Source organism: Odocoileus virginianus, chromosome 16 (assembly GCF_023699985.2).
Source record: "Odocoileus virginianus isolate 20LAN1187 ecotype Illinois chromosome 16, Ovbor_1.2, whole genome shotgun sequence".
Lineage (NCBI taxonomy): Eukaryota > Metazoa > Chordata > Mammalia > Artiodactyla > Cervidae > Odocoileus > Odocoileus virginianus.
In genome coordinates this window covers 8,943,968-8,957,262 of record NC_069689.1, presented here as the reverse complement: position 1 = coordinate 8,957,262, position 13,295 = coordinate 8,943,968, and the positions used below count along the sequence as shown (strand labels likewise).

The window sequence follows — 13,295 nt, the reverse complement described above, 5'->3', positions numbered from 1 at the left end:
ATGGCCCATAAGCACACGAAAAGACGCTCAACATTGTTATTCATCAGTTCAGTTCAGTTCAGTCACTCAGTTGTGTCCGACTCTTTGAGATCCCATGAACCGCAGCACACCAGGCTTCCCTGTCCATCACCAACTCCCGGAGTCCACCCAAACCCATGTCCATCGAGTCGATGATGCCATCCAACCATCTCATCCTCTGCCGTCCCCTTCTCCTCCTGCCCTCAATCCTTCCCAGCATCAGGGTCTTTTCCAAGCTATTCATCAGAGAGAATGCAAATCAAAACCACAGTGAGGGGCTTCCCTGGTGACGCAGTGGTAAAGAATCCACCTGCCAACGCAGGGGCCACAGGTTCCAACCCTGGTCTGGGAAGACCCCACGTGCCGCGGAGCGACTAAGCCCAAGGGCCACAGCTCCTGGGCCACAGCCACTGAACTCACACACTGCAGCTGCTGAGCCCACGCGCCCGGAGCCTGTGCTCAACAAGAGGAGACCCTGCTCTCCGCAGCTGCGGCCAAGGCTGCTCAGCAACAAAGACCCAGGGCAGACGAAAATTAAACTAGGTAAGTGAGTAAGTAAAACCGCTGTGGGAGACCCCGTCACACCCGCCAGGGTGCGTATCATCAGAGAGTCGGACATAAGGAATGGTGATGAGGATATGGAGGCACTGGGCCCCTCGAGCATCGCCGGTGGGAAGGCAGAATGGTGCAGCTGCTTCGGAGAAATACTCTAAAGTGTCTCAAAACGTTAAATGCGGAGTCACCGTTTGACCCAGGAATTCCACTCCTAGGTGGAACACAGGAGGACTAAAAACACATGTCCACACAAAAACTTATACACACGTGTTCACAGCAGCATTATTCACAGCAGCCCCAAGCTAGAAACAACTCAAATGCCCATCAACAAACGTATGACGGAACCAAATATAAAACAGAGTATCAGCGGAGGCGGACTATACAGCCATGGCCAAGATTAAGGCTCAAGACCTTCGCAGCAAGAAGAAGGAGGAGCTGCTGAAACAGCTGGAGGACCTGAAGGTGGAACTGTCCCAGCTGCGCGTGGCTAAAGTGACAGGCGGCGCAGCTTCCAAACTCTCCAAGATCGAGTGGTTCGTAAATCCATTGCCCGTGTACTGACCATTATTAACCAGACTCAGAAGGAGAACCTCAGGAAATTCTATAAGGGCAAGAAGTACAAGCCCCTGGATCTGCGGCCCAAGAAAACACATGCCATGCACCGCCGGCTCAACAAGCATGAAGAGAACCTGAAGACCAAGAAGCAGCAGCGGAAGGAGGGGCTGTACCCGCTCCGGAAGTACGCAGTCAAGGCCTGAGCTTCCAGCTGGCAATAAAACAGACAGACCAAAAAAAAAAAAAAAAAACAAACAGAGTATCACTCGACTATAAAAATAATGAATGGAGAGCTAACTTCCTGGGTGGGCCAATGGCTATGAATGACTCCACACTCCCAGTGCAGGGGGCCTGGGCTCGATGCCTCGTCAGGGAACGAGGTCCGACGTTTTGCAACTAAGGGGTCGAGTGCCACAACTGAGAAGACGCTGAGCGCCACAACGAAGACCCAGCACAGCCAAACAAAGGAGAAAATTTTAAAAATGAGCGGAACATGGATACAAGCCACACCACCGACGAACCTTGAAGCACAATGCTAAGTGGAAGAAGCCAATCACAAAAGGCAACATATTATGTGATTCACTTTATGTGACGTGTCCGGAACAGACACGTTTATGCGGCCAGAGAGCAGAGCAGTGACCGCCCAGGGCTGGGGGCACGCTGGGAAGAGGGGTTTGGGGTCATGCCAACAAGGTTACAGGGTCTCTTTCTAGGGTAGGTGAAAATGTCCTAACATTGACTGTGGTGATGGCTGCACAACTGTGAATATACTAAAAACCACTGAATGGTACGTGAAACTTGTGTGGGTGAACCACATGGCGTGTGAATTGCATCTCAGTAAAGTTGCTGTCCACCAGGAGAGGACATGCAACCAGGCTGCTGAGATGCTCCGTGCCTTGCCTCTCCCTGCCCCGCCCTCGCCCTCTGGTTCTTCTGGGTGGACCGTGGAGGAGGCCGGCCTTTCATCGCCTGGTGTCTGACTCAGGATTCCTTCTGGTGGAGGGGTCCAGGCTTGAGAAGGATGGCTTCCTTCTGGATTTCAGACTGCCGCCTGTGAAGCGGCCGGGGGCACGCACATCCTCTGCCTTAACTGGGTCCCGGAGCCACACGACGTCCACAGCCCCAGGGGGAGAGGCTCCCGGAAATGGGTGCTCACTTCCACCTCCACTTGGGGTGGCCAGCGGGCCACTGGGCACCGCGAGGATGGAGACAAACGTCTGTCTGGTCCTCCAGACATGAGGCTGGTCCTCCGCCATGAGACTGGTCCTCTGCCATGAAGACGTTTGCCAGGGAACAGACAGGACAGCTCTCGGCCAAGACAATGGTGACGGGCATCTCAGGAAAGGAAGCGAATAAAATAGACTGGGGCAGGGTGGTGGGGGGGTGTCTAGGAGCCAGACCTAGAGGGAGGAGAATCCCAGCAGGTGGGAAGGGCATTCCAGTGAATTTCTATTATTTTTTCCAAACATCTTAAAAAATGAATTAATATTTCTCAGTTTTAATTTCAAATAATGGAACTATCAATCGATATAACCATGTAAGCTACAGTTTTTCAGTTCAATAATTATTCAGACTAAAGGAGTCTTGCAACCAAAATATTCAAGAACCACTGACTAGGGGCCCAGGGAGCTGCCTGCAGGCGGGCAGTGCAGTGTCTGCTTTGAGTCACTGGACCCTCACTCCAGTCCAGCCCCTCAGCCTGGTCCCCTCCGAGACCCCCAAGCCCCTGTCCCAGCCACTCCGCCCGGGGCTGGATCCTGACCTACCGGCGTCTCTGGAGAAGGCCCCGGAGCCCTCACACCCTCGGTCACATTGTGAAAGGCGTGAGGAAGCCCCAGGAGCAAGGGCAGCAGCTCCTGAGCCCAGGCTCCTCGGGCCGGCCCTGTGTGCTGAGCAACAGGAAGACGGCTCTGTGCACCCACGGGCGCACAGAGGAAGACAAGAGTGGGGTCTAGAGCAGCGTCTTCCGGGGCAGCTGGGACGGCAGGCAGTTCCCCCAGCTCCCACCCCCCCCCCCACCAACCCCAGGACGCTTAGACAGCCTACCTGGCAGTCCTGAACACCAGGAAGGGATCTGGACTGGGCCACTCCGAGGGTCCAGCTGGGTGAATCTCAGCATCAGGAGGCAGAGAGACCAGTGAGGGGGCTGCACCGGCCTGCGGGGGACTCTGGGCAAATCCTTGCCCTTCTCTGGCCTTGGATTCCCTCCTGAGGATAGGAGGCACTGACATGTGTGTTTCCGGCCCAGGGCTCCCAGTCTCTGCCGGCAACTCACCCTTCATACTCACCCTTCACACCCTTCATACTCACCCTTCACACCCTTCACACCCTTCATACTCTTCACACCCTTCACACTCACCCTTCACACCCTTCACACCCTTCACACCCTTCATACTCTTCACACCCTTCACACTCACCCTTCACACCCTTCACACCCTTCATACTCACCCTTCACACCCTTCATACTCACCCTTCACACCCTTCACACCCTTCATACTCACCCTTCACACCCTTCACACCCTTCATACTCACCCTTCACACCCTTCATACTCACCCTTCACACCCTTCACACCCTTCATACTCTTCACACCCTTCACACTCACCCTTCACACCCTTCACACCCTTCATACTCTTCACACCCTTCACACTCACCCTTCACACCCTTCACACCCTTCACACCCTTCATACTCTTCACACTCTTCACACTCACCCTTCACACCCTTCACACCCTTCACACCCTTCATACTCACCCTTCACACCCTTCATACTCCCTTCACACCCTTCATACTCACCCTTCACACCCTTCATACTCACCCTTCACACCCTTCATACTCTCCCTTCACACCCTTCATACTCACCCTTCATACTCAGCCATCACACGCCCACGCCCTGAGCTCAGCCCCGCCCCCACCCAGGCCCGGGCTGAGCCCCCTGCAGTCCCCCCGTCTCCCTGCCCCGTCCTGCCTCTCACCCCACGTAGTCTGGGAACCTGTCCCTGAAGGAGTCCAGCCATTCATCCAGACACAGGTTGCCCTGCTTCCCGCTGAGCTGGAAGACCTCCATGAAGGCCTCCCGGCCAGGGGCTCCGTCTCCGAGGCCCTGCGGAGAGGAGCTCCCAGCCTCACCCAGCGCGGGCCTCACCCCGGGGTCACCGCACAGGCCCCCGGGCCGGCCCTGCCGGGGAGAGCAGGGTGTGCCTGCCCGTGTCACCCCTGAGCCCCCCAGGGTGCCCCCCCAGGCCCTGCCTCCCCTCTGCCCAGAGCTCCAGGGCCGCCCTGAGAGACCAGTCTAGCACAGACAGGCCTGGCAGGGGGAGGGGTCAGCCGGGTCCAGGCCAGTCGGGGGAGAAGAGAGACACGCCAGAAAGGGGACGGCAGCCCCTCGGACCCCCCGAGGGTCCCGGGCTCACCTCCTGCCTCCCGAAAGCCTCATGCAGCTCCCGGAAGTCCGTTTCCACCTGACCCCGGTGGTCTTCCCACTTCCGGGGCTTCAGCCTCTTGAGATGGGTGACCAAGGCCTGGAGGTACTCAGTGAAGACCGCTTTGTAAAGGCTTTGCACAAGGCTCTGCCCCGCCAAAAGAAAGAGGATGCGAAAGGTGGAGCAAAGCTGTCCCAGGACAAGGTCTCCTGGCCTCAGGGGCTCAGCCTTGGGGGTGGGGGCAGCAGAATGGTCCACAAAGCCCCTCTAGCTGGGTCTGTGGGGCCTGGCCCCCAACTCAGCAGGCCTAACCCCTGACCACTGGGCTTCCGTGACAAAGCAGCTCCTTCCCGGGGTGACCGCCAGCTGGCCCCGCACCTCCCCGGGGAGACCAAGAGCCAGAATGACGACCAGGGCCATGCAGCCCTGCCTGTCTCTGGCCCTGGGCCACCCTGTTGGCAGGACGGCGCCCACAGCCCTGGGGCCGGGGGAGATGCCAGCAGCCACACAGAGCTGACCCCCCGGGAGCCCCCTTCTGCTCCTTCCTACCTTGTACGTGGGAGGAGGAAGCAGGCTGGGGTAGTGCTCCAGGCCCCGCCTGAGGGATCGCAGAGCTTGGGCCAGCCCCTCGTCTTCCCTCCCGAAGTGATGCCCCAGTAGGCTCTGAGCACAGGAGCGTCACGGTCACTGAGGCCTGAGCCCAGCCTGTCTCCCGTCCTTGCCCTTTCTCTCCTACAGGCCCCACCTCCCCAGCCCTGCTCCCCACTAGGCCCACAGCCAAGATGCCCCACTAGGCTCTAGACAGAGCCAAGAGCAGGTCTGCCCGTGGACAGACTGCAAACGTGGACCCTGCCCAGGCAGCTGCCCTCTGTGAGGGTGGAGCCGGGCCTCCTGAGCGGAGGCAAGGCCAGCCCCAGCCCCCTCAGCTGCACGGGGCCCGTCTCTGGCCAGACGGGAAGTTGAGCTGTCCTCCCACTGCAGACCAAGGCCCAGGCTCGGGCAGGGAGAAGGCTGGAGGCAGGCAACTCGAAGCTAGCTGTGCCTGGGCTTTGCTGTACCCCCCTCATTGTCCTGGGCTGGAGGGAGCCCGGGAGACAGAGGCACCCTCTGGCCACACCATTGGGAGCAGCAGAGGGCCCGCGCAAGGGCTGGAGTTGGGGGTACATCACCCGGTACTGGCTTCTGACCACGGACACAAGGTCGTCCTGGCTCCGGTCCTCGATGGCGCTGATGGTACGCAGCACCACGTCCGCCAGGGGAGTGTGGGCCTGGCCCAGACTCTGCCACGTTTTCCTGTTGGAGGAAACCCACAGGGCCCGTGGGGCCTGGCCGGGAGCCCTGCAGGCCCAGCCACAGCCCTGAGCCGTGCGCATCCCTCTTGCTGCTGACCCTCTGGGTACCCTCGGGCAGACAGACTCACTTCTGCGCCTGGTTGTCTGTTTCATCCCCACTCTTTTATTCATGAAATAAGTGTTATATTCCTGTAGCATGAAATGCAAAAGGTACAAGAGGAAAACTCCTTCCGGCAGTAGCCAGTGTTCCTGGCATCTGGCGTTTCCTGTATGAAACCCTGCCACTGGGTATCCAGCATGGGGGGGTCATCCCCCACTTCTCACACAGGCACCCAGTCTGCCATCCATGCAGAGTGGCCCGCCGGGTCCGAGGCTGCCCGCCCTGCCCACACCTGGGTCACACCGGGACCCACCTGAGGACGCAGCAGTTCTGCAGCACATGCAGCTGGGGGGAGGGTCCGGCACCGGCCTGCTGCTGGAGGAAGTGGGGGGCACCCTCACCCCGGTATCTGCATGTGGAGGCGGAGATGCAGGCGCCGCCCCGTGAGTCGGCCCCATCCAGCAGTGCAAGCAGTCCCCCTTCTCAGCCTGACTGCTGCTGCTTCCGTGAAACAGCAGGTGTGGGTGGTCGTGGTCAACGTGTGGACAACGGGGGCCGGCTCTGCGCCAGGCGCTGGAACGGACGCTTCCCAAGGCTCTTTTCCTGTAATGCTGTCCCCGGCCCTTTGCGGTAAACGCTTCTAGAACGGGACAGGACTGGGTTTCTCCTGTGGTCTGGAATCACGGCTAATGCACTCTCCCGACAGGTGAAGGAAGAAGTAGGAAACAAGGCCTCCCGGGAGTGTCGGGAGGGCCCACGGGGAGGGAAGGGGGCGCCCCACACCCTGCCTGGGCCATTGCAACTCCCCCCGCAGCAGAGTGGGGAGAGAGGGGTCAGGACAGGCACGGACACCCCCGCTCCCCAAAGGCAGGAAGGAAGGAATGCCTCTATAGACTATAAATCACGATTAACTAGCCACCCCATGGTGTCTGGTTCAACATTTAAAACCTGGCTGATTTCATCTAAAGATTCACATCTCCGGCTTCTCATGAGGAACCTGCCTGGTGCCAGGCCCTTCAGAGAGCCTCGTGCTTGGTGAACACAGCCACGCTGGAAATCCCGGAAAAGGGGGCCCCGTGACGCTCCGGTACACAGCGCTGTGCCCCAAACTTGCTTCTCACTAAGTCCGGGCAATCCCGGCCACAGTCACCCTCACCCCAGCCCCCTGGGAGAGAGGGAGCCCCTCCCCCAAATCCGGGGCCAGGGCAGAGCTGGGTGTGGACCAAGGAGACTGATAGCAAGTCCTGCTGTGATAACCAGAGAAGGGAGTGAGGCTCTCAGCTCAGCCGCAGGTTTAAAAGGGCGCCTGAAATCCAGTAACGGAGAGAAATGGTGCTTTATCGCAGTTTTTAAAGCTTGATGGCAATTCCCTGGTGGTTGGGACTCTGTGCTTCTACTGCTCTGAGGCAGCGCTTTGATTCCTGGTTGGGGAACAACATCCCACAAGCCATATTTGGCCAAAAAATAAGATGAAACAAACAAAAAAACCCCTCAACATCAGCATAACAAAATCCAGGATGCGGAACCGAACCAGGGTTCCCCCCTAAGCTCGCACTGCCATGCAACAGAGAGCCACGAGCCCCACGCCCCACACGCTGTTCAAATGTCAGTTAGTTGAAATTAAATAAAATTTAAACCTCATGCCCCCTTAGAACTAGCTGGACAGCTGCCGGGCCGGGGCCTCCAGGCTGGACGTTTCCGCGGTCACACAGGGCTGCCTCCAAAGCCAAGGCGAGACGTGGAGCGGGCAGGACGGGGTCACCCGGAGCCAACCGGCCCTCCCCCTGCATTTTGTGAACTGGCCCCGGCCTGGCAGCTGCTGGCGAGGTGAACGCTCTGACATGGGTTAGCTGAACCCAGACCAGGCCTCCCCACCTGGGCAGGGCTGCCTTTTCACTTACCTTTTCAGAAACTCTGAAAACGTGTTCAGAACCATGGCTTGAACCCGGCTGGTGATGGGAGGCCCAATGTCTTGCACTGAATCTATGGTTCCTTTCAACAGCTGTCAGTCAAAGCAAGTGGACTCTCGGGGGACGGGGCAGACCACTGGGAGGATGCGGCCCCCCAACTCCGGCCTGTCCCAGCTGTCCCCACACCTTGCCCGCTTCCAAGCCTGCCCACTGCGGATGGCAAGGGGCAGACCCCTCCCACCAGGCTCCCCCTGTCTCCTCAGGCCTCCCCACTCGCACCCAGACGGGGTCCTGCCCTCAGCCTCACACACCTGGAGTTCCTCCCATTCGACACACACCCTGAGGCTGCACCAGCCTCAACAGGGGCTGCCAACTCTCCCCCAGCTCACGCCCCAGCTCAACTCCCTCCCGACGCTCTCAACAGGGCGTCTCTGATAAAGGCATTGAGGATTCTTAGTGTCCCATCATCTTCTCTCTCTCCAGCCCCAGCAGTCACAAAAATCAACAGAAACACCACTCACCCCTATGAAGAAAGCCAAACACATGCGCACACACACATACAAACACGCACTTACACATGTACATAGGCTCACATACAGAGGCATACACATATATGCTTGCAGACAGGTGTGTGCACACACACGCTCACACATGCATGTACACATGTGTGTATACGCACACGCATACACACATGCATGTGCCTATGCATACATACACACCCATATACAGGCACACCTGTGCATATACACACATGTGCGCACATTTGTGTACATGCATGCACATGTTCACACTCATGCTCATGGACCAAACATTTTACACCAGGTGGACTGCACAATGTCTCCTGGAGCCTCAGGACCCTCCCCACTGAAGCCCCACCCTCCCCAAACACCCATTTCTTCCAGGTCCTAAGTGAGACCCAGGAGTGGGTCTTCATGAGATGAGAGGTTCCCCGCAGAGGCTCCTGCACCCCAGCACTGGGACCCCACCACCCAAGAGACGGGCCTGGGCTGAGTGCAGTCTGCTCAGCTCCTCGCCTGGCCTCGGGCACCGCGCACCCCCCAGCGCCACCCCTGCTCCAGTGCCCAGGAGCGCCGGCCTCCCTCTCCCCTGCTCAGCCCCTCCTGTCTCTGCCACACCCACGCCCCTCCCAGCACCCCGGTCCTTCCAGGCCCCTCCTCCTCCAGACCGGCCACTCAGGAAGGTGCCAGCAGCCCTCGTGGTGGGCATACCTGGAAGATTTTGAGGAATGCCTGGCAGGAAGAGGTGGCTGACTCTTTCTGATCACAGGTCAGGACATCTTCTAGTTGTTTTTCCAACTCTTTCTGCTCGGAACACAATAAAAGCAACTTCCATCCCTGTGTTCTCTCTGGGGCACAGCCAGGTCCAGCCCCCCTACAGCTGAGGCTGGGGTACCCTGACTGGGGACAGGAGTGAGGGGCAAGTCTTTGACCAGCCCAGGGACCCGCACCAACCAGCAGCCTGAAATGCCCCCACCTGGGGACCTGGTTTCCCGAGAAAAGCCCTCCTTCCACGGCCCACATCTGTCAACCCCTCACAGGAGGCCTGACACCTTCCCGATCCGCCCCACCCCTAACCCTGAGAAGACAACCACTTCTGTCATCACTACTCAGTCGGGGGCGGGGGGATGAACAGCTACCCTTGTCGGGGTCCAGGGTCCCTGCAGTGACCAGGTCAGACAGGGGTGCCCAGATACCAATGGACTGGGGGTCAAGAGGACATGGGACGCCAGGACTGACACGGCCTGGACCACAGCTCGGAGGTTACCACAGCCTATAGAGGCCTGGCTGGGCTGGGGATCCCCAGGCCGATGGCGCCCCTCTGAAAAGCTCGGGGTGACCAGTCAGGTGGGTCCAAGGCGAGGACAAACGCTCGGGAGGAAGCCCCCTCCCACACCGCTGGCCAGAGCCGGCTTACGGGGGCCCTGGCGGAAGACACTGTGCTCCACGCCTGCCCAGCACTCAGTACTTCTCCACCCTTAGCCCTGCCCCCCTCACGCCCCCACACCCCCACGTCCCTAAAACAGCAGGAACCTTATAGGGCTGGTGGTGTAGGGCAGGGAGATGGTGCCCCAGCCCTTGGTACCCTTCCCAGGGGAGGGCGGCTGGAACGGGGGGTGGCGTGGGGACCCAGCAGCAGGATCCCTTCATCCTGCCTGGGGGTCTGATTTGACACCCAGCAGCTCTGCTCAGCTCAGCTCAGTGGACGAGTGTGGAAGGCAGAGGACGATAAGGCCTGGATTCTCAGGCAGAGACTCCAAGAACAGGAGGCTCTGACCCGGGTGCTTCAAGGGGACGGAGACTTGAGTTAGGCCAGCATGTCTGTGTGCGCTGAGGAGAAGGCTGGACATTTCTATCAGTGACTAGAAAACTGCAGTCTCAATGTATACATGTCCTGTGTCTCGTTTGTGACAGCAAATCACGTTTTTTAAAAAATGGTTGAGGTAGAAAGTTGTGATGGTGCTATAAGTGCTCACCATGTTTGAATGAGAGGAGAATGAATTGGAGGAGGAAATGGCAACCTACTCCAGTATCCTTGTCCAGAAAACTCCATGGACAGAGGAGCCCATTGGGCTACAGTCTTACCGTGTCTGCCATGGATTAACTGCCTGCACCATCTGGGGACAACCAACTCCCCATCTAAGCCTCCCCGGCTCTGGGGTCGCTCACTGAGGCCTGGGGAGCCAAACTGCACTGCTGGTCAAAGCCGCAACAGGACCCGGGGTGGAGTCCCCACAGGGCATTTTGTAACATGTCCTGTGATGCAGACCCACGGGGCAGTGGTCAAGGGCCTGGATCCGTCCTAGGGGTGGACTTGGGCTCCAGCTCAACTCCCAGATGCAGGACAAGGAGGCTCGGTGGTGGACGCTCCCAGAAGCCAGTTACCTGGACCAGCTCCACCAGCCGGCTCTGCACCTGGGACATCCAGGTGACAAACATCAGCGGGTCCGAGAGTTTCCTGGTGGCAGCAGGCTCCGGCGTCTTCCTGCAGGATTGGAAGCAGCTGTGAGGGGCACAGGCCCGGCTGCGGAGCGGGGAGGGCAGTGCACTCCGGGCCGGACCCACCCCTGCTCAGGGAGAGGACGGCTGGGGGCCACGCATGGGAACTAAAGTCTCTGCGGTCATCTCTGAGCGTGAGCTCATGATGTGAGCTCCCACACACTCACCGACAGGCTCGCACACCCGTCCGTACCCATGCCGCACCAGGAACACACTGACACACACACCCACAGACACGCACGTGTGTGCTCAGGCTGTCCCCTGAGTTCGCTCCCGCCCCAGGAGGCCCTTCTGACCGCCCCTGCCCGAGGATCGTCACGCCACGGCAGTGTCCTGGCCCAAGACCCCAAGGCCCCGAGGCGGACTCACGTCAGCTGCCCAAACAAGGTCTTCCTGGCCCAGGTGTAGAGCTCCCGGCAGCTGTCCGGGTCTCCGCTGCAGGTCAGGAGCATGGAGAGACGGTCCAGGAGCACCTCCTGGAAGCACTCTCTGTCGATCGCCGAGAGGCGGGCTCCCAGCCAGCCTGCCCTCTGGGGGTCCAGGCCACGATCCACGGCCCTGGCCAGCTCTGCCAGGTACCCGCCCAGCTGGTCCCCCGGGCTCAGGGGCACTCGGTCTCCGGGGCTCGGGGGCACCCGGTTCTCGGCGTCATTCCTCAGCTGTGTTCGCAGCTGGCAGTCCCAGGAGGCCAGGTCATCACCCAGCTCCCGTGAGGAGCCCCGGGCCCACTCCACTGTGGCCGCCACCGACCTGAGCTTCCTCTGCAGCTCCTGGCTGCCCCCGCCGCCCTCCAGCGCCTCGCGGATGACCTGCCACATGCCCTGGGCCACCATCTGGTACTGGGAGCCACGGTCCTGCCCGTCCTCTGCCAAGGATGAGATGCTCCGGCAGGCTTCCAGGAAGCGGCCCTCCAAGAGCAGCTGTGAGAATCCTGGAAGAAAGGAACCAAAGAAAGGCCGGTGGCTCAGTGGGGGCTGCAGGAGAGGACGGTGGGTGAGGGGGCGGGGGGCTGCCACGGGGCTCCTCGGAGCGACCTTGTTTGCCTGGGGTTGCCTGTGCTGAACTCGCCTATCCATCAGAGGTACCGGCAAGAAGACGAGGCGGCCTTTTGAAGAGCCTTTGGGGCCCAGGTCAAGGGGCCAGACAGGAGCAGAAGGGCACAGGGTTTCTCCCGATGAAATTTTCATGTGGTCCCCTTCAGAGCCCATCATGACATCTGTGAGCCTCTACGCTCCAGGGCGGATCAAGATCTGAGTCCCCACCAGATGACTGAATGGTTATCAGCACCCTGCCGGAACACAGAGGTACGCCAGGAGGGAGTCCCCCAGAGCTGGTGGCAAACACTCCCGCAGAGGGGTTCTCCGCATGAAGGCGCATCAGGACCCCCCGGGCCATCCGCACCCAGGTAGGGAGTCTGCTTTCCTGCCAGGTTTCAAGGTGGGGCAGGAGGTGCTGGGCCCGGAATCGCACTTGAGACCTGCTTCTCAACAGTATCCAAGGGCAACCAAACCCCGCTTCCTTCCACACACAGGACAGGTAGAGAGACGCGGGACAGGTAGAGAGAGATGATTGATGGATACAGAGAGAAGAAACAGATGACAGATACAGATAAAAGATAGTAGATAGAAACACAGATGACAGGGAGGGATAGATGATGGATTGACAATGGATGGATGACAGACAAATGACAAAGGATAGAGACAGACAGACAGACAGACAGACAGAGATCCAGCTGCTATAGAACCATCCCGGGAGGGGCAGGGTGGGGTGCAGCTTGTGCCTTCCATTCCCCTCCCTGGGTGCCTGGGGCTCCCCAGGTTCAGCCCCTTCTCCAGACAAGGAAGCAGCCCAGGCCTGAGCAGCAGCTAGAGGCAAAGCCTCCGAGATGAGGTGCTTGGTCTTCTCCGAAAAAGTTTAGAGAAAAAGAGTGACCTTGGCCACATCAGGCCAGTCTAGCGACGGACAGGTGGATGGACAGGAGAGTCCCTCTGCTGAGGCTGGTGCCCACTCGAGCCCTTGGACACAGAATGGCCTCCCCGTGGTCCCCTCATCTCCATTCTCACCTCTGCCCACTGCCCTCCCTGCCCCTCCCCATCTAAGCACCCCATTCTCGGGAGCCCCAGTACCACCTGTGACCTGGCCAACCTGGGCTGTTCACAGAGACCACTTCACCCAAGCAGGCACCCAGACCCGTAGTTATGTGGCCCAGGGGGTGGCTCTCTCCAGGACTAAGGGGTGTGTAATGGTGGCACAGGATGGCAGGCCCTTAGACCCCAGGAAGTGGGTCAGGATTGCCCACCAGCTTGGAGCCAGCTGGGGCAATTATGGACAAAAAGGGTCACCCACTGTCCTGCTGGGCCCATGGGTGCCGCACCCTGGACTGGGGACCCGGAGGGCCAGAGAGGCTGCCCCCCAGCCGGCAGCCACCCA

General features: G+C 59.5%; 1 protein-coding gene and 1 pseudogene across 1 annotated transcript; one reads left to right on the top strand and one right to left on the bottom strand.

Moving 5' to 3' along the window:
* The first annotated feature begins 918 nt into the window (after positions 1–918).
* On the top strand, positions 919–1,383 carry LOC110150484 (large ribosomal subunit protein uL29 pseudogene; annotated as a pseudogene).
* Positions 1,384–1,698: 315 nt separating this feature from the next.
* LOC110150522 (uncharacterized) lies at positions 1,699–12,260 on the bottom strand. Its single transcript, XM_020913487.2, has 13 exons — positions 12,174–12,260; positions 11,951–12,091; positions 11,235–11,839; positions 10,752–10,851; positions 9,078–9,170; positions 7,840–7,940; positions 6,252–6,347; positions 5,096–5,839; positions 4,538–4,693; positions 4,100–4,227; positions 3,175–3,336; positions 2,895–3,017; positions 1,699–2,528 (listed from the first exon to the last, which is right to left on the bottom strand). The coding sequence occupies exons 1-8, from the start codon at positions 12,258–12,260 to the stop codon at positions 5,344–5,346; spliced, it is 1,719 nt and encodes a 572-aa protein (XP_020769146.2). The 3' UTR covers positions 1,699–2,528; positions 2,895–3,017; positions 3,175–3,336; positions 4,100–4,227; positions 4,538–4,693; positions 5,096–5,343.
* Positions 12,261–13,295: the final 1,035 nt, after the last annotated feature.